The sequence below is a fragment of the Filicampus tigris genome, chromosome 12 (genome assembly GCF_054856515.1).
Source record: "Filicampus tigris isolate MCC_2025a chromosome 12, RoL_Ftig_1.0, whole genome shotgun sequence".
NCBI classification, from domain to species: Eukaryota; Metazoa; Chordata; class Actinopteri; order Syngnathiformes; family Syngnathidae; genus Filicampus; species Filicampus tigris.
In genome coordinates, this window is record NC_141228.1 from 21,670,221 (window position 1) to 21,689,211 (window position 18,991).

Below are 18,991 nucleotides of genomic sequence, written 5' to 3' on the forward strand. Positions count from 1 at the left end.
TTTTTTTAAAAAGAGAAAAATGTATAATATGTATAAAAACTGACGCTCTTGTTAAATTTGACGGGTAATATCACATTACGACTTTATTTCTCGTTGGATTACGACTTATCGACAAATACATCTTTGTTTGACAAGATTGTGTATTTTTTCTTGAAAAAAACATGACATTATTATTTCTAACATTACAACTTTTCTTTCTCAATTAAAAAAAATGATACCATACACTTTTTTATTGGAATTTTTCTTACTTTAATTCTCACGGCGTGTAAAGGTACACATATTCTGGTTATATGTTAAATTGGCGTGAGGAGTATGAGGCGATGTCCTAAAATAAATATGCCTACCCGGGCCGTAGTCAAAAAGTTTGATAATTCCCAAGTTGATCAAAGTCCAAGGGTTGATTCACCTCGTTGAATAAACATCCGGTTATCGTATCGTTTAGCACGTTTTCACGCATTAGCCCATCTCTTAGCGCAGCTAAAAAGATGCTTATTGGCGACATTAGCGACTTAGCTCCCCGAGGTCTGGCGCAAAGCCAGCAGGACCCGGTGGCTAAGGCGACTGAATACGGACTTTACGCCGACCTGAGCTGAGGAAACGCTGCCGTCGGGGGTCCTGCGGGAGATAAGGACAGGGCGGACGCACCACTGGGGGCTGGGGGACAAGCTGCTTGTGGGTATCGCGGAAATCAAGCATGCCGTGGCACACAAAATGCCGGGGAGACAAAAAAAAAAATTCAAGTCATTTACTCCAGTTTTTTTGCATTAAGTGCTGTGTGCACAATAAATATTCTGAAAATCACATTGTATCATTGTTTTTGGTAGTTTCTTGTTTTGCTCGATACATTTTACACAACAACTTTCTATTGCGACATATGCCGTTACTGCAAATGCAATGTACGCAGTCATACAAATTTAGAATTTTCAAGACCAACTCAAGTATCACGCGATACTTTTGGCATTACACAAATGAGTGCATTTATGTATCGATGAGTCAAAAATGCCATAAAATGGCGAATAGGAAGGGAGTCACTTGTATTTTGACAGGTTGCAAAGCTGCAACGTACACGGTAGCATCGCTGCACTGCTGATGAATTATTTCAAATAATTGGGCAATGTTATAAAAGAAGGTTGAAAGTACATGAAATGTTTACATTTTGGGACCATACTTTGGGGTGTATGTAGGGTTCAAATGATGAATTTAGGCAGGTATGAACATTTTGGGGCGTCACATTTTTGCTCTCCATGTCAGGGCTTGTTCAACTGTGCAGTGTTTTATGTATGATACAAAGAAACGATTCAGTTGTGAAATTCTGGTTTTTGGAGTTCAACGAGTGCAACTTCCTGTTCCCACTGACTCTTCCTGTCCTTTTTTTTTTTTGCTTTGTGCGGCAGCCAAGGATTAACCTCACAGCGGCTTGTTTGTATCATGACGATTTATGAACGTCTTTGTTGTCAGTGACATTCATAACTGCTGTCAATTATAAATAATTGATGATCGGCGAGAACTTGCCGGCTAAAAATAGAACATCAAAGTGTAACAGAGAGCGCTACCTGACCATACTTATTGTTGTTTTTTTTTTTTTTACATTCCTTTTCAAACTTTGATGTATGCCGATTGCGGATCTCACCAGTGCAAGTTTATTGTTGAAATGATTCGTTGTTTTGTTATCTCGCTACATCATTCCTACCTATGTGCCAGGTAACATTTGGCACCCACTCAATATTTCCCCAATTTTGTCAACCACAACACTTGCGTTTGATTGATACCAAATGCGTCATGAGTGCTCATCATGACATGACGCAACAAAATCAATTAGAAACTGCGCTCTGAGAGTCGCGGCTCGGCGGCCATTTTGGTTTAACGATGCCGTTTTGAGGGTATTTCCAGAAGTGATACTATAACTAACTCCTCCTAAGGAATCGATCCGATTGCTATCAAATATACGACCAACACAAAATCTGGCCGGCGCGTTCAACTTGACATGATGCACAAAAATGAAAAGAAGCCAAGTTGTTAAAGGCACAAAAAGTCTGCCATTATGCTTTGAAAGCGCCATTTTTCCACACATTTGAGCAGTTAATAGTCTTTTTGCCGCAACAAACTCCTCGTCGGGGCCTCACCAGACTCCCACCAAATTTGAACTAAATTCACTCGACAGCTGCAGCAAGGATTGCTAAATTGCGAAAATCGTGACTTTTCATCTTATGGTATGGGCGGTGGCAACGTTTGTAATATTTCCGTGCCGGGATCAAAGGATACACCGACAACGTGTCGATGGCTAATTAACTCTGTCTCAAATGAAAGCCGTCCCGCCAAAATCCGGTCCAGCTATTTCCGGCCGTGCTAGAAGAAGGAGAAGAAGAAGAAGAAGAAAGAAGAAGAGTGGCATGGTAAAGGTCAGCGAGAAGCACGATCACACGGGCCGAAAGATAAAGAGCCCACTGAGAAATATCAATTACGCCTTGACATTTTCCACCCGGAGACAAAGGATGCCCAAGAAAAAGAAGCACCGCGGCGAGGACCTGAGGCCAACGTGGCCCCATCAGAAAATCGATTTGGATATATAACTGCACTTTTTGCTCACCTGCAGGGTTGTTAAGCATCACATTTAGGCAAAATTGGATGAAATCCGGAGGAATCATTCGTTTCGTTTTGAAGGATACCTGGAAAAAGACGACATGGCCATAAAATGGCCGACTCCCGTGCGTTTGTGGGCTGGACTTCTGGAGATTGTTTTACGGGTCTGCTGATGATAGATACGCCGAACAAATTTCATGTTGCCAAGTGAAACTGACTTCAGGGGCCGAATTTAAAAAATAAAAGGAAATTTGGTTGACACGTCTATTATGAATAATACAATAAAACTCAAATTCTTCAGTATTTACCATTGTCCATCTGTCAAGTATTTGCAGTGAAAAATGTCAAACACAATTTTATTTTGGAAGTACCGTTTGAAATGGACAACTAGACTCTAAAATGGACACTTTTAACCAAAATGGCAGACTTTTTGTGTGTTTGCCGCTCTGCGACTTTTTAGGCTTTTCTATCTATTTTTTATCGACTCATAACAGACCAAATGTCATCTTGCTGACTGAAAACCGGCTTCAGGGAATGAATTTTCAAAATTGGGATTTTTTAAAAAGTTTGATGGGGAACCACCAAACTTTGCCCATATGTAATTACAAAAACTTAAACACTTCACAATTCAGCGTCACCGTCCGTCTTCAACTCTAGACGCAATCAGACAAAATATCTGGGATGAGTCTAAGAACCACTGGAGTCAACCCAATATAAAGTGTATAACTTTAGTGTAGATAATACTTTTGATGGACATACTATACCTGTCAAGTTTCAGGTTGCTAGGTGAACGTTAATTATTGAGGTCAAATCTGGACACAAATGGATAAAGTCTCTTGGACAATTTTGGTCTGGAAGGGTCTTCGAAAACAGCCCAAATTTCCCTGGCCGCTTTGAACCAAAATTGCCGACTTCCGATGTGTCTTCAGGCATGGCTTCTCGAGACTTTTTAGTAGGTCTACTCATGATAGATATGCCTAAAAAATGTCATGCTGCTACGTGAAAGTGGATCTCGGAGCTGAATTTTCAGTTGTATTGCAATCCGACAAAATGCCTCGGCCAAGTTTGTCTTTGAAAGGCCCCTGGAATTGTCAGCAATTGCCTAAAAAAAATGTCTTCCGTCAACCAAAATGGCACACTTTCTAAATCTTTTTCAGCCATGTTGTTCATGCAACATTTTTTGTTGATGGACTCAAAGATTGACATCAAGACCAAATTTCATGTTGCCGCGGGAAATCGAGCCCCGGGGGCCGAATTTTCAAAGAAAGCACCTGCGCTCGGCGAATCTCGACACAATTATCTCACTTCTCATCATCTTCTGCCGCCGCGCTTCATCAAGTACGCGACGATGTAATTAGCCTTCATAATCAACGCTGTAGCTGCTTTGTGGCGATAATGTTCCACACGCTCCGGCGCCGCACGGAAAGTGAGGGGGACCGAAGGTGAATCGAGACAAACCAACTCAAGCGTTCTCCGGATTGTTTCTCCCCTTGCCAGCGATCTCAAATGAACGCAAACGATCGTATGTTTGCCCACGTTCTGGTGAAGCCGCGTTACCAGTCAACGACAAGTAAACATGTTTCGTTTTTACTTTAGACCGGTTTGCATCTTCATTTCACCAAAAACACGTCTCATTGCTTGCTAGCATTTACAGCGCAAGACTTTGCATAAAATCTTACTAAATTCTTCAGATCACTAACCATAGTTAGTAGTCGTTTGTTTTCATACATAAGCACTGAGAATGTTGTTATTCTGAACTTTTTTTTTTTTACTCATTTTGAGCAACACTTTGCCTATAAAAGTCTTTCATGGAAGTGTCTGGCAAAATTCTAATGGCAGCATCCTCCATGAATTAGGAAGTAGTCTCCTCCCTGGCTAAAAGATAGACAATGATAACACCACTTTGTTTTTTCACTTTTCTGTGGTCTGTTTTTTAACGAATGATATCTAGTTATAGTAAGTTATATATATAGTTATATATGGTCAAGATAATATTGACAAACCGGAAGGGGATTTTGCTGTGGTTTCCAGGATGCTAATATTAGCCTCTGTAAACTAGCATGTAAATGCTGTTTTCGGAAGCTTTATTCATTTTCAAAAGACAAAATAGCTTGGACATAATAATGTTTGAGTCATCCCCGCCCTGAATCATATTTAACTTTTTTTGGAACGGATTGCAAAAAGGGTGTCAATGGAATTGCCCAACCCCAAGAATCATAATGGTATCACCCTCCACAAACCAGGAAGTAGCCTTCTCCCTAGCTAACAAACAAATACCACGCTGAGCTGTTTTTTTTTTTTTTGTTTTTTTTTTTTGCAGAACTAGACTTTTAAACACATGCCTTTTTTGCCTCATTTTCAAAAGGCACGACAGTTTGGGGGGATTATGTGGTGAAACAAGCGCTCTGAAAGAAGTTTCATTTGAAAGCAAGCGGAGGGTCCACGGCGGCGGCGGCGGCGGCGGCGGCGACGTCCCTTGAAGAAACAGATTAGCGGCGAGGTAATCGCGAGTGTGGAAGTGTCTGTTATCTCGCTGAGGGCCTGTCTGCTCCACTGATAAATATTCATAAATATACCTTTTTTTTTTTCTCCCAGGGGAGCCTCTCACTCCTTCTACAGTGGCGGGAAGTAAAGTATTTTGTACTCGTAACAGTTTCAAGTTATGGTTCTTGAGTAGATTCGTAGTTATCTGTACTTGAGTACAGTCTAACGTACGAGTTTTTCAAAGCACCAGGCAACGCTTGAATGATTTTTTGAGGTCTTGATTTGTGATCAGAAATCTGAGATACAAGGGCCGCCGGATTGTGGCAGCGAGCTTCATTAAAAAAAAAAAAAAAAAAAAAAGCCAAACACTTGCTTCAAGATGTTTACTGTCCCAGTTAAAGTTTAGTGTCACACCAAACATAAGAGAATTACACGTTGTGTATTGTATTAAAAAAAAATATACATAACTGTCGTAGGAAAGTCTGCTAGCTTATTGCTAACATACAATTCAAGCGAATAGCATAGATTCTGCTTCGTTACAACCATCCGAGCAAAGGATCTTTGAGTATTCGTTTCAACGGGGAAAAGATTTTGAGTTCTGATCGCGGTCACGGAAGTAGTTTGTGGCTGGCCCTACAATTTGAAAACCTTACCTTTTTGAAGTATGCTTGTAACTTTTTCTTCAACCTGAGCGGATTGACGTACAAAAGACGCAAACAGCGAGAGGTCTGTTGAGCGCTTGCTTAATTGAGAGCCTGGGGTCTTACATGGCGGTAAAAACAGGGGCGGCCGTCAAATGGAGGATCGTGACTAACGAGCAAATTATTTTCCCATGTTTGATGTTGTCGGCTCCGAGCATGATTCAAATCGTCAGCTTCTGGAATCAAAGAAAGGAATTCACTATAACATATGGTCAATTTGTTTGTTATTATTAGCTTATTTAGCATTTTTTTTTTTTTGCAGTAGCTCTTCAACGCAATAGATGGAGCACGACAGTCCGGCACTCCGAGCTGGCCGCCGTCACGTCATGATTCCTTTTTTTCATCTCATCACACCTGTGCGGCTTCTGAAGGTAAGTTAGCGTGACCGGATGTGACTGTACTTAAGTACGCAGCGTGATTTACCTTGCTACCGCTGATTTTTCTGCACAGAAAAATCAAAATAGAGGCAAAAAAAACGTCAAGAATGATAATACCAAAAAAAAAAAAAAAAAAAAAAAAGAAAAGAAGACAATGACGGGGACAGATGAAAGGCGGCGGGAAGATCACGTTTGCAAACATTTCTGTAGGCTGCGTTCAGGAGCACCGTGTTGGGTTGCCAGATAAAGTGGTCGGCACGTCGCCCCCCAGCTGCTTCTTGCTGATTAGTCTAATCCACTGAGAGCTTCTGATTGAGGACCACGAGGTATGTGTATGGGGGGGGACCCTCCTCCTCCTCCTCCTCCTCCTCCTCTTCCTGATAAGTGACTTTACCTTTCACCTCCAGAACCCGGCGCACATCTCTGCGACATATCCCGCTCGAGCTAATCTCATTTGGTCCGGCAAGCGACCACCGTTAGCTCGGATTGGCCCTTCGGCCAACCAACCAACCGACCGACCAACCAACCAGTCAGGTGTGTGCGTGCGCGCCGCGCGGGGGTGCGTGCAGGTGTGCATGTGTGTGTGACTAACCCATTCATATCACCGGCTCGCATGCATAATGTGCTGCCAAAACAGTCACGTCGTAATGACATGATCGCCATGACGATAAACAGTCATCATCACAAGACAGGCTTTGATTCGGAATCTTGGCGCGCCTTATGACCTTTTGAACTATTAACGGATTTTGGGAGGTCCACACAGAGGGCAGAGTACAGATACAGTTCATGGCAGAAGTACATAGACTTTGGGGGGGGTAAAAGTACTCCGCTCAAGTGGAAAAAAAAGTACCTGCTCAGAAACGTACTTCAGCACACAAGTTTTTTTTTTTTTTTTTACTGTTCTTGACTTACCCTTGTTTCTATACTTAAGTTGATTTTGTTTTTATTCGCTGTTCAGGCCATGCTTTAACTCGCTCTATAACATTCTACGATAAAATAAAAGCACTCGGCCTTTTAATAACCGCAAGACAAAATGAAACGAAAATAAAGTAAAACTGCCCAACCTCAAATAACCCGTAAAGCATATACGCGTTTACGGCACGTAAAGTTAGACACTTTTGAGATTCCCGCCATTTTATTATATTATTAATCACCATTTCCCTCGATTTAAGAGAAACCGGTCAAACTAAAATCCACCCCCCGAACGTCCCCCCCCAGGGGAGGAATTGCTTCATTTCATTTTGCTGAATACAGACGTGAAAACGGCGACGTTATAATGCGATAACTTAGCATGTCAAATTGTAAAACCTATCGGGCTATATTGTGATACCTTATCACGTTAAAACGTGACATTGATCACATGAAAATGTAAATCGTCTTATCGTGTGAAATTGATCACGTTCAATGTGAAATTTATCACGTTATACCGTAAATCGTAACAGTATCGCCTGAAATTTACTACATTGAAATGTGACATTTATCACGTGGATGTGAACATCATATTTGAACATGAAATTTAACTTGTCACATCACAACGTGAAATTTATTACGTTATAATGGGATAAGGAACTTTTTCTTTTGTGGTGCGGCAGCGATACACGTCCACAGGCCACTCCGGCCTTCTGTCATTACAAAAGTCCACTTCATCCTCTTGTACAGTGCAGCCCAGAAGGAGAGACGTGCACTTCCCGAGTTCCACTTCCTGTTCTATGGTTGCCGTCATATTTTGCCACCATTTTTTTTTTTTTTTTAGAGTGAAACAAAGGACTACAAAAAAAGCCCCAATGGCACGGAAACCAAGTTTAGTCTAATTTCTTTACTTACACTTCTTTAACAATACATAAATAACCACCGTGAGGCTCATAATGAGAATATTTTTTTCAAATCCATTGATATCAATTATTGTCATTATTATTTCTACCAAGCCTCTTTTCATTGTTTGCATCCCTTTGACTGACAATGACGCGAGGGTTCACAAACGGGAAAATATTTTCGCTGCGTGGGGCGGTTCATTATTTTCATAACCACGATGATCAGAAGGCTCTGGGGTTAAAAGTTTACGGGGGTTGCGCCAAAGGTGCGCAAAATGACTCACATGCACGCACGCACGCGCACACACAGGTGGCATGACATTCCGTATGAGAAATCTGACGTCAGTATGCTTGGGAAAAATATGCTTTGATACGATTTCGCGTTTTGAAATGAGAGAACAAATGAACTCACTGTTTGAGAAGGAACAAAGTGCGCTTCAGTGTGCGTGGATGCATTTGTCCATTAATAATAATCATAATAGCAAACAATAGAATTCCGTTGCATGTCTGCGGATCCACGCCGAAATATCAATTCTTTCTATGTCAGATCTTTATACTCTAGAATTGATTCTCAAATGAAAATCTTGATATTTTTGATACTTGGGGGTATTTGAGGTAATAGACAGCTCAAAAACAAACAAGAAAACTCTTCAAATAAATATTTGAGGGACAAACAGCACTCGATGATACCGCAGCCTACTTCTTAATAACATCCAGTAACGACATGATGTGCTTTGTAATGCAGAGAATCAATTTTTGTCACACTTTTTGTTGCAATTCACTGGACATCATGTCGCTTCTTTTGGTGTGAGCACCTTGGCCACCTGGGGGCAGTATAATACATACTGTACAGTGGAGGCCCCCGCTATTTATGGGCATAAGGACCAGGAATAGTAAAACTCTGCGAATGACTGATGCCGATTATAAATGCATTGAAAAAAACGTAACTTAAAAAAAAAAAAAAAAAAAATCACAATCTACAGTACATATTTTTTGACGCATTCATATTCTTGGAAAAACACAATATTTTTAAAAAATATGACAAAAAAATATATATTACAAAAAAATAAATAAATAAAATAGTATCGGAGAATATGTGAATCTGTTGTACATGGAGAAGGTCGCAGTAATATTAGTCGCAGAAGACAAAGAACATATACCAGTGAGTATTGCTGTACAGTGGACCGATTCACCTATTCGCCGATTTTTTTTTTCACTGTTTTTTTTTTTTTTTTTTTTTAACCAACCCCCGTTTTCCGTGGAAAATGTATATTGGAGGTTTTATTCACGCTTTTTTTTTCAAGAATTCTGTGGTTTAAAAAAAACAAAAACATTTACGTTTAAGGGTTATATTTGTTAGCTGGTGTATAACTTTTTCCATTATGTGTTAGCATTCAGCTAGCGGAGGCAGTGTGACTGTTTCTAAATCCACGAGTAATTCTCTTCATTTTATGTTCAATAACATTAACAGCTTGAAGCCTCGTTTGTGGGAGAATTGCCGACTAATTCTATCCGCCAATCTGCTGCTTGGCGTGCAGCGCTCGCATCTCAAGTTTGCGCTCACAAGTCGAAGCAAAAAAAAAAAAAAAAAAAACGTAAAAATTGTCCAAACCACACCTGTTATCTCAAAGCATCAAAGCTAAACTATCCAGAGCTTGCCTAAATGCGACAAGGTCGCCGGGAACTACTTTTTCTTTGCGTAAGCGCTTCGGCACGCTCTTCCGTAAATCCGTCGCTCAGTTTCGTTCTGCGGAAAGAGCCATGACCCGCTCTGTGATGTTGGTGGCAAAACAACAAGGAGATGAGGCAATACAATGAAAACGTTGCGAAACACTTGGGCTTTAAACCGCCGCGCACAATACGATGAGGTCAGTCAGGTGATGCTGATAGCCAAAGTCAGACTTCGCTGGCGGGGTCTCAGGCAGCCACTATCCCGGTCCAGGAGGAGGAAATGTTAAGCGCCGCCGCTGCTGCTGTTGTCGGAGTTGCTCAAATGAATAAAGATGGTGACGACATCAAGTAACAAAATCAATATGTGCGTCGACAAAGATAATCTCACGTGGGCCAAAAAGTAGTCAAATGTAGATATTGGTAAAAGTGCGCATTCATTTATTTGTTTTATTAAATGCTGACGCTCCATTTCTTAGCTTGACCAGACACATTAGGTGCATTTACACAAAGTATCGGCGTCGCCGATAGCAGTTTAAATTTGACTCAGTACTTTACATTTGACTATTAGCTATCCGTAAAGAGCATTTTCGTAATAAATCAAGTGATGGTAATGGAGCGTGTATTTGTAAAGATTTTGCTACGAGTTTACGGCTGTTTTGTTCCTCAGCGAGATTCAATTTTAAAACGTGCCATATTTGTGGTATCAATGAAATATTGTGGATTTTCCTGCTCAAGTTTTTGCCCACTTCAAACAAAAGCTGTTCAATAATGTATCCAGTTACATAATTTAAAAAAAAAAAAAAAAAAAAGACGTTTCATCTGGAATCGGTGAAAGAATTTTGAGGATGTTTTTGTATATTTGTATTGAAATGCTTCAAGCCATGACACCGTTTATATTGTACATCAAAGAAATTGACAAAAATAAACTTGATGATGCAAGTTTGCTTTGGAGTGAAAATTGTCTTTGACCTTACTGATCATATGTATAAGATGAATAAAATATGTAACATTTTTAGAAACGTCCTATTGATGACCAAAAAATAAGTCGCATTTGAAGGGCCACCTAAAAAATGCACAAATAAAATCATGCACAAACACATTTTAAAATGTTCTCCTGATGTCACAAATCTATTTGATGGACGCAAGTTTACTTAGCTGTAAAAAGAAAAATCTCATTGACAATGTATATGTAATATAAATACTATATATTTGAGTAAGTATGTTTAAAATGTGTCCTCCTCGTGACTCAAATGTACTCATTTGAGTAACATTGTTAGCCGACTAGCATATTAGCCTAGTCAATTTAACAAGCAAATGCGTGTCTCTGTTAAAGCTGTTAATAATGGAATAATTATCATAATGAATTGAAAAGGTGTGAAACGAGGTGTTTAAAAGGAAGTCTAAATATACAGTGTTACAAAATGATGTAAATCAAGTATAAATATGAGTTATAAACATCCATGTTTAATTAACCTGAATTTGATATAGGAGCGTTCTACTTTGGGATCCTTTGTATGTAAATAACCTACTAGTGTATTAATTTGATATTTGACTAGATAAGTATTGTACTTCTTCCTACTCCCTTTGAACGTGTAAACCGAGGTGATCAATGACATTTACTGATGATTTTTTTTTTCTTTTCCGTCCTTTCTTCCATTTTTTTTTAAATCTCATATTGTGTTTATATGGAATCAATCAATCTTAGCTTACTGTCACATTATCAATAAAATAATAGCATCGTGCGTGTTGTCATGGTCATCGGCAAAGGTTGCATCAAAGCAACTGGAGTGTCCGTGTGTTTGTTGAATTCGTATTGTGTGTTTTGCTTGTTTTCCCAAAACTTGATAAAAAAATAAATAAAAACGTGGGTAATCGTGCGATTAGGCTAATGATAGAATACAAAATTAGACATCAAAGAAAATGTGTTCAAAAGCATCTTCCTGATCACAGGGTGACTTGAATGATGCAACTTTGTGTTTCGGTCAAGGATGACTTTGATCTTATTGGCGATATATCGTAACAGTTTTCACGCGATTGATGAAATAATAGAAACGTCAAAGAAAACGTGTTGTCAAATATCTTCCTGGTGACAAAAATCAACACTATGGATGCAACTTTGCATTTGAGTGAAGGTTGACTTTGATCTTATTGACCGTATGTCATCAAATGTTTCCAACTGATTGACCACACAATAGAAATATTAAAGATCAAAGAAAAATCATTTAAAAAATGCCTACCCGGCGACAAAAGTCAACTCGATGGATGCAAATTTGCGTTTGGGTAAAAGATGACTTTGATCCTATTAACGCGTCATAAAATGTTTTGATCTGATTGATCCTATAATGCAAATATTTTACATCAAAGAAAAGGCATTTAAAAAACATCTTACTGTTGACAAAAAAATACTTTTTGGATTCAACTTTGCATTTGAGTAAAAGATGTCTTTGATCTGATTGACCATAAAGAATCCTAAATGCCGTGCACGAGAACAAATACAATCAAATTATAAATATTTTTTTTTCAAAATGGGCCTCCTGTGTCTTTGCAAATAAAGTGTGGATGCAAATCACTTTTTTTTTTTAAACCTTTAAACAAGCGTTGCAATGTGATTCCTTTCCCCCCTAAGCTTTCCTGCTTATATAAATATATATTTTTTACATTTTGATCATTTCTTTGCCTTTAAAAAAAAAAAAAAAAGAGCATCCTGCTTCAAACAACACAACACAGAGTGTGTGTCTTTTTTTTTTTTTCCTCTCCTTCTCTTTTCTTGCCTTCCACGTGCAAATGCTATCCCAGATTCAATTTCAGATACTGACGAGGGTGCTTTTCATCCTTTTTGGGAGACAATATTTAATATGCTGAAATGAGATCAGTTTTATCCTCGCCCGTTTTGCGCCCACACAACCATTCCGCCATCGCGTTCTTTGCTTTCTTTATCACATCTGCCGCCTTTCAAACACGCAATCTGAAACAAACGCCACTAAGTGCGGGCAATTTAATTAAACACACACGCAAAAAAAAAAATAAAGCGCTAATTGTCTTTGATTTTTAAGTGTCTCGTAGGGGAAAAGTAGCCCTACCCCCTTCTACCTCCCCCGTGGACGTTTTTTTTTTTTCTTCTTTTTTTTTTTATCAGCAAATGAAGCGTATAAATGACCTGGAAAGGCGTGCAGCCTGTGAATGAAATCAAATGAAGAACAATTCTCCCTCAGTAGCTGTGATGAGGATGATGTGGGGCTGCCGAGGAGATAGGAAGAGCACCAGCGCTGCTGGATTCACGCGGGTCCATGCAAAGAGTCAAATAGATGGGATAAAAAAAAGCAAAACACTCCATTATTTACAGCCATTTTTTTTTTTTTTTTTTTTTGCACTTAAGTCCTGTTGAAAGCGACTTTTTTTTTTTTGCAGCGTCATGATTACGTCATTAAAAATGATAAATGTAAACTGAAAAAAAACAACAAGAGCACGAATGAGTATATTATGTAAATAGCATGTCAAGGTCCTAAAAAAATATATATATTTTTTTTAATGTATAAAAATATTTTTGGGGGGGCGTGGAATACTCATTAAAAAATCCGAATGAGTTGTTATAATGTTAAAAGAAGAAAAAGGTGTGATGCATGTTATAATAAAAAGCTACCACAAAATAAAAATGTTATATATTAAAGCTATTTTTTTTTATTAGAAGTGTCATGAGAACGTCATGAGAAAATACAAATCATTCTTTAAAAATAAATGATGAAATCCAGAGTACTGATATTGTCTTTTAAAACTGGTGCTACTAGAAACCAATCTAATAAATAGAAACTAAATTATCATGAATGTAATGATCAATAATTGGTTGTCGTGAAATCATCAAGGAGCATGATGAGAATAATGAAATTATGATTGTCAAACAAAAGTGACATGAAGACTTCATAAATACAAAGAAAAAAAAATTATTAAAAAGTCTGAAAACAAAAATGAATTTTAAAAATCCAGTGCATGAAAAATATTTGTCTGAAAAACGGTGACATCTCTGTGGACATTAAAAAGAAAAACCTAAAGAATCCAAATGAAAAAGACACTATAGACATAAAAGTAAACATGGTGACAAGCTCCATCAAAATATATTATGTAACAAAATGAATCCCGATTGCGCATGCCAATAAGAGCCTTAATAATAAATTAAGTCTTGTGCATTTTAAAAACTAAAAACAAAGCCACAAAGCAACAAATCCAGAATGCAAGTCATTATAATAACTTGGAATAATTGTACTTCATAAAAGCACCCCCCCCCCCCAGAAAAAAAAATGCCACAAAACCCGCATGCTGATGAAAATAATCATAATATTGAACAGAAATCAATAATGCCACAAAACAAGGCAACGAGTGTGCTAATCAACGTCTGGAAATCGTGCAAGATGAAAATGTGGAATGCATAAAAACACAATCAAAAAAAAAAAAAAAAAAAAAATCCAGCTTCAAGCAACTCTCCCCTATCCTCAATTTTTGGAGGTGTCCAACTTCAAGTATCCTCATTTACAAGCTGTGCTTACAGAAATGCCCCCCCCCCCCTTTCCCCGCCCCGCAACCCCCTCCTGCTGCCCCCCAGGGCTAGATTGCACCTCCACTTGTGTGCAGCATATGTTCCCGCCAGATAAAGTCAACAATTTGCACGTGCAAAATGAAATTCTTAATTAGAAAAGGCGCGTGCTCGTGCGCGCGCTCTCGCGCTCCTGTTCCAGCCCTCCCAGTTGACACACACACGCGCGCACACACAAGTGAATTCCTACGTGTGCGTGTTCGCCAAGTCTTTTGTCTTAATGAGACAGCGCGCATGTTGAAACACGTGATCGCTTCGTTTGAAGGGGCCGCTTCTTTTCTTTTCTTTTTTTTTTTTTTTTTTTTTTTTTGGCTGAGTTGTAAAAGTTGCAGACAAGTAAGTGCAAGACGATGTTTTTATGTTTGGATTTTAGTTTCGTTTTTTTTTTTTTTTTTTTTTTTTCTAATCCACCTCCAGCAAGCTCCGGGGCTCGGCTCCCATGTGAGGCCACGAAGCCGCCAAACGGGTCCGACAGGCGGCTTCGATGCCGGGGAGGCCTCCCCTCCTCTCGACCGCCGACCCGGTTCTCCAGAAAGTTACGAATTAAAAAAAAAAAAAGAAAGAAAAAGAAAGAAAGAAAAAAAGCAGCTCCCGAGCTTGATTTAGATGTCAATTTCGCGCCTTGACTTCTAAATATGAATTGTCAGGTTGAAGAATTGTGTGCTAAAAGCATGAAATGAGACAGATTGTCTTTTATTGGCTTCTTCTTCTTCTCTTTGCTGGCGTCAACAAAGAGGTGTCAACCTTCTATCGATACATGACATTTGATCTTTTTATTCCTTTTTTTTTTTTTCTTCGATAGAAAATACACATTCAAATTAAATTAGAAAATACAAGGGAAGCAAATGCGAAAAGAAAGCATTTTTACCTTTAGAGACGTCATTGATATAACCCGTATGTGCCAATTGAGGGGAGGGCGATAATAATAATAATAAGAGTTGATCAGTAATAAATCAACACAAATCAGCATTGAAATGTACACAATAAATAAAGTGAAAGGCCTCCTTATTGTGTTTTCTTCTTCTTCTTTTTCTTCTCGCAGGTTGCCGTATAAACATTTACATTTCTTACAATCCTTGCACGCGCGTGCATGCAGGAAACGTGAGCGGAAAAGTCCTTTCCGCTCTCCCGCAGCGCGTCGTCTTCTGTACATGCAAAAAGAGTCAGTCTTGCTTTTTTGTTTGTTTGTTTGTTTGTTTGTATTGATGTTGCCGTCATCGTCGTCGTCGTGGTGGTGGTGGTGGTGGTGGTTTAAAAATCTCAACATGCGCGTGGATTACATGGCAGCGGCGTGCGCGGACGAGTAGGGGTCAATCCCAGTCTTGCTCATACCTGGAAAGAGGATGTAGGCCACGGGCGGCTGCAAGCTGGAAGCGGACCAGGCGCTGCAGTTACACGGCACCACGTAGCCCGGGTTCGTGGGCGACGGGTGGGTGTGCGTGTGCGGGTGCGGGTGCGGGTGCTGCGTGGGCCCGCAGCCGCCCAGCGTGCCGAAGGCGCCCGCGCCCTGGTAGCCCAGCGACGAGTAGGGCACGCCGGCCGCGGCGGCGGCGGCCAGGGCGTGCGGCACGTCGGCCATCTTCTGGCCGAAGCCCGCCGCCGCCGCGTCCAGGAAGGACGAGTAGGGCGAGGCGGAGGTCGGCGGCAGGAAGGCGCGCGCCGCCGCCGCCGCCGCCGCCTTCTCCGTGGGGCCCAGCAGCGCGTCCGGCGGCAGCGGCAAGCCCTTCAGCTGCTCCGTGTCGCCCAGGTAGGGCAGCGGGAACACGTAGCGGTCCTTCTTGAGCAGGTTCTTGGGCTTGCGCCGCGGCCGGTACTTGTAGTCCGGGTGCTCCTTCATGTGCTGCGCGCGCAGCCGCTTGGCCTCGTCGATGTACGGCCGCTTCTCGGCCTCGGACAGCAGCTTCCACTCGGCGCCCAGCCGCTTGCTGATTTCAGAGTTGTGCATTTTGGGGTTCTCCTGGGCCATCTTCCGCCGCTGGCCCCGGGACCAGACCATGAAGGCGTTCATGGGTCTCTTGATGTGGTCGGCCGGCTTGGACATGGCTGCCTGTCGCGGGTGCCGGCGGGAGCCAAAGTTAGAGGGGGGCAGAAGCTGGGCAAAAAAAAAAAAAAAAAAAACAAACGAAAAAAAAAAACAAAAAAGAAAGTGGGGGGGGGGAAGCCGAAGGGGGGGGGGAGAAAAAGTTGAGTTCACCTGCTGTTGGGAAGATGCGAGATCGCTGCAGGCATGCCACGCGTGTCGCTCGGGTGGCAAACAAAAAGGGGGGCGAATTTTTCAAACAAAAAAAAAAAAGAAAAGAAAAAGAAAAAAGCACGCAAAATCCAAAGAGAGCGCGCTCAAAAAAAAAAAAGTCCGCCACAGCACAGCGAGCATGCACGTGGGAAGAAAAGAAGCAGAATCCACAAAAAGGTGAAAGCAAGAAAGTCTCTCGTTCCTCCTTTCTGTCCTTCGCTCTCTTCTCTTCTCTCTCTCGCTCTCTCTCCTTCCTCTTCTTTTTTTGTTGTGGTGTTCTTCGCCGCTCGTCGGTGCGCTTGGTGGCTTCGTCCGTCGAGCTGCACCACCTGGCGCGCCTTGCAAATGAGCGCGCAACGCGTCGAGGACCCAGCCAAAAGCGGCCGAGTTCAAAGGCAGGGCTTGCTCGGCGTTCTTGCACGCAACGTGACGTCACGTGCGGCGCGGCCGAGAGGTGCGGTGCGCGCCGGCGGAGTTTAAGACAACCTGCCTGCCTGCCTGCCTGACTGCCTGCCTGCTTGCTTGCCTGCTTGCGGCCACCAATCAGCCCCCGGCGCACCTTGGTCGGACGGCGTGCGCGGGCGCGTGCACGTTAATTACCTCAAAGTAAAACCGAAGGCCGGGAATAAATACTGAATATTCGAGTGGTCACAGACAACAAAAACGGTAATACATGTACCAAAAAAAAAAAAAAAAAAAAATGGGGAAAAGATCAGTAAGAAATGATTACCAAGAAATTTTCCCACTTTTAAAATAGTTACGAAAAAACTTTCAAGGACTTCCGAGCAGAAAAAGAATGAGTCTAAAAAGGAAATAATTCCACTCCCCCAAAAGAAAAAAACACTACAAAAAAATGGAAAAATCCATGTAAATGAAACTCTCCCCCAAATTTTTAAATATTTCCCAAAATTTTAAAGGATTCTAAAGCACAAACAAAATCAGCAAAAAAAGTGAATTATATTTTTAAAAAATTGTAATTTTAAAAAATTGTATTTTCACAAAATTTTCAACAACCCTACAAAAAAATGATCATACAGAACCATTCTTTTATAAATTTTAAACAATTTTACCAAAAATACAAGAATGCAAAGAAAAATGCTGTGTAAAAAATGTAAGAAAACAAAACAGGACCGAAATTTATAATAATCCAACCAAAAAGTCTTTTGTTGGTCTATTTCTATTACTAAAATATCCTACCAAAAACTATCTTATCCCAAAAATCTAATAATCTTCAATAAAAAAATTATTGAATTGTACAACAACTACTGTTTGATTATTTAAAAAAATCCACCTAAAAGTACAAACCCACCCAAAAACTTGAACCTGGCTTTAAATCTATCCAGAATAAGTCACACCCAAAAATAGAATTAGACTTGAAAAAAAATTTACGTTTTCTACATTATTCACAAAAGCACTTAACTGTTTTGTCGTGTGTGTGTGTGTGTGTGTGTGGGAGGGGGTGGGGTAGGAAAATTACTCTCCCAGACTTGCAACGGCAACGAAAAAAGTAATCTGGCCAAAATGTTCAGCTCCACTCAAATATTGTGAACGACAAAGAAATTTCAACAATTCTCACAATGCACAACAAAACTTTTTGAAAATAAACCAAACGAGTACACGTCGAGTTTAAAGAAGTCATTAGACTCATTTGTGTCCTTGAAGAAGTTAACCTTTCTTTTGGTAATTGAGTACAACGTGTGCTGATTACATGTCATTAAAATCTCTTTCAAGACGACCTCATCGGGCAGTTTCGAGCCCAAGTGCTACCATGACTACAACAACTAGACGCGCCCAAGACATGCAAATGAGGTGCTTTAGAATGACTCCACAAAAGCAGGGTGGATTTCCAAAGAATAATAATGATAATAAATAAATAAAAACTTTTTTTTTTTTAAAGTGGGGGTGAGTGTTCCGCATTGTCAGACTGCCCTCGAGGCCCACTCTGTGATCAAGGATACAAGACACTCACATCAAAAACCGCTGAAGCAAAAGGCTGCGAGATTGCGGAATTAAAGAATCGAGGAAAATTCTTCATCATCATCATCATCGTCATCGACGTCATCTGAATATTTCTGAGGGAAATGTTCTTCATTTTGACTTTTGGATGATGGATTTTTCAGGTGCTCTCTCTCTCTTTCTCTCTCTCTCTCTCTCGCTCTCGCTCTCTCGCGCTTGCTCTTTCCGCGCATGCGCCAAGAAGCAGGAAGATTTACGTCGTTTAATCGCTGGGGAAAAAAAAAAAAACATTAAAAAAAAAAAAAAATCAGGGGAGGGGGAAGACGACGATGAAGAAGGCAAAAGTGGGGACGATCGGGCAGCGTGAGCGAGCAAGAGGCGACTTGGTCTTCCAGATGACGTGAGAGGCTCATCAGCGCACCAGGTAAAATGATTCCAAATATGGGTCAAATATTGTGTTCCGTGCATTGCATGGGGGTGTGAAAAAAAAAAAAACGACGGGCACCCGCAAGGATGTTTGCATTATTATTATTATTATTATTATTATTATTATTATTATGGGGTCTCACGTGGGGTCGATTTAGAGTTTGGTA

The 18,991-nt window shown here is 40.6% G+C and overlaps 1 protein-coding gene across 1 annotated transcript; it reads right to left on the minus strand.

Moving 5' to 3' along the window:
- Nucleotides 1-14,583: 14,583 nt before the first annotated feature.
- On the minus strand, nucleotides 14,584-17,108 carry sox14 (SRY-box transcription factor 14). The gene is made up of 2 exons (XM_086047013.1): nucleotides 16,404-17,108; nucleotides 14,584-16,256 (listed from the first exon to the last, which is right to left on the minus strand). The coding sequence occupies exon 2, from the start codon at nucleotides 16,248-16,250 to the stop codon at nucleotides 15,486-15,488; it is 765 nt and encodes a 254-aa protein (XP_085903139.1). The 5' UTR covers nucleotides 16,251-16,256; nucleotides 16,404-17,108; the 3' UTR covers nucleotides 14,584-15,485.
- Between the last annotated feature and the right edge of the window lie 1,883 nt (nucleotides 17,109-18,991).

Bases quoted from the DNA above. Each gene is read 5' to 3' on its own strand.
- sox14 (XM_086047013.1), bottom strand. From the start codon at position 16,250: ATGTCCAAGCCGGCCGACCACATCAAGAGACCCATGAACGCCTTCATG.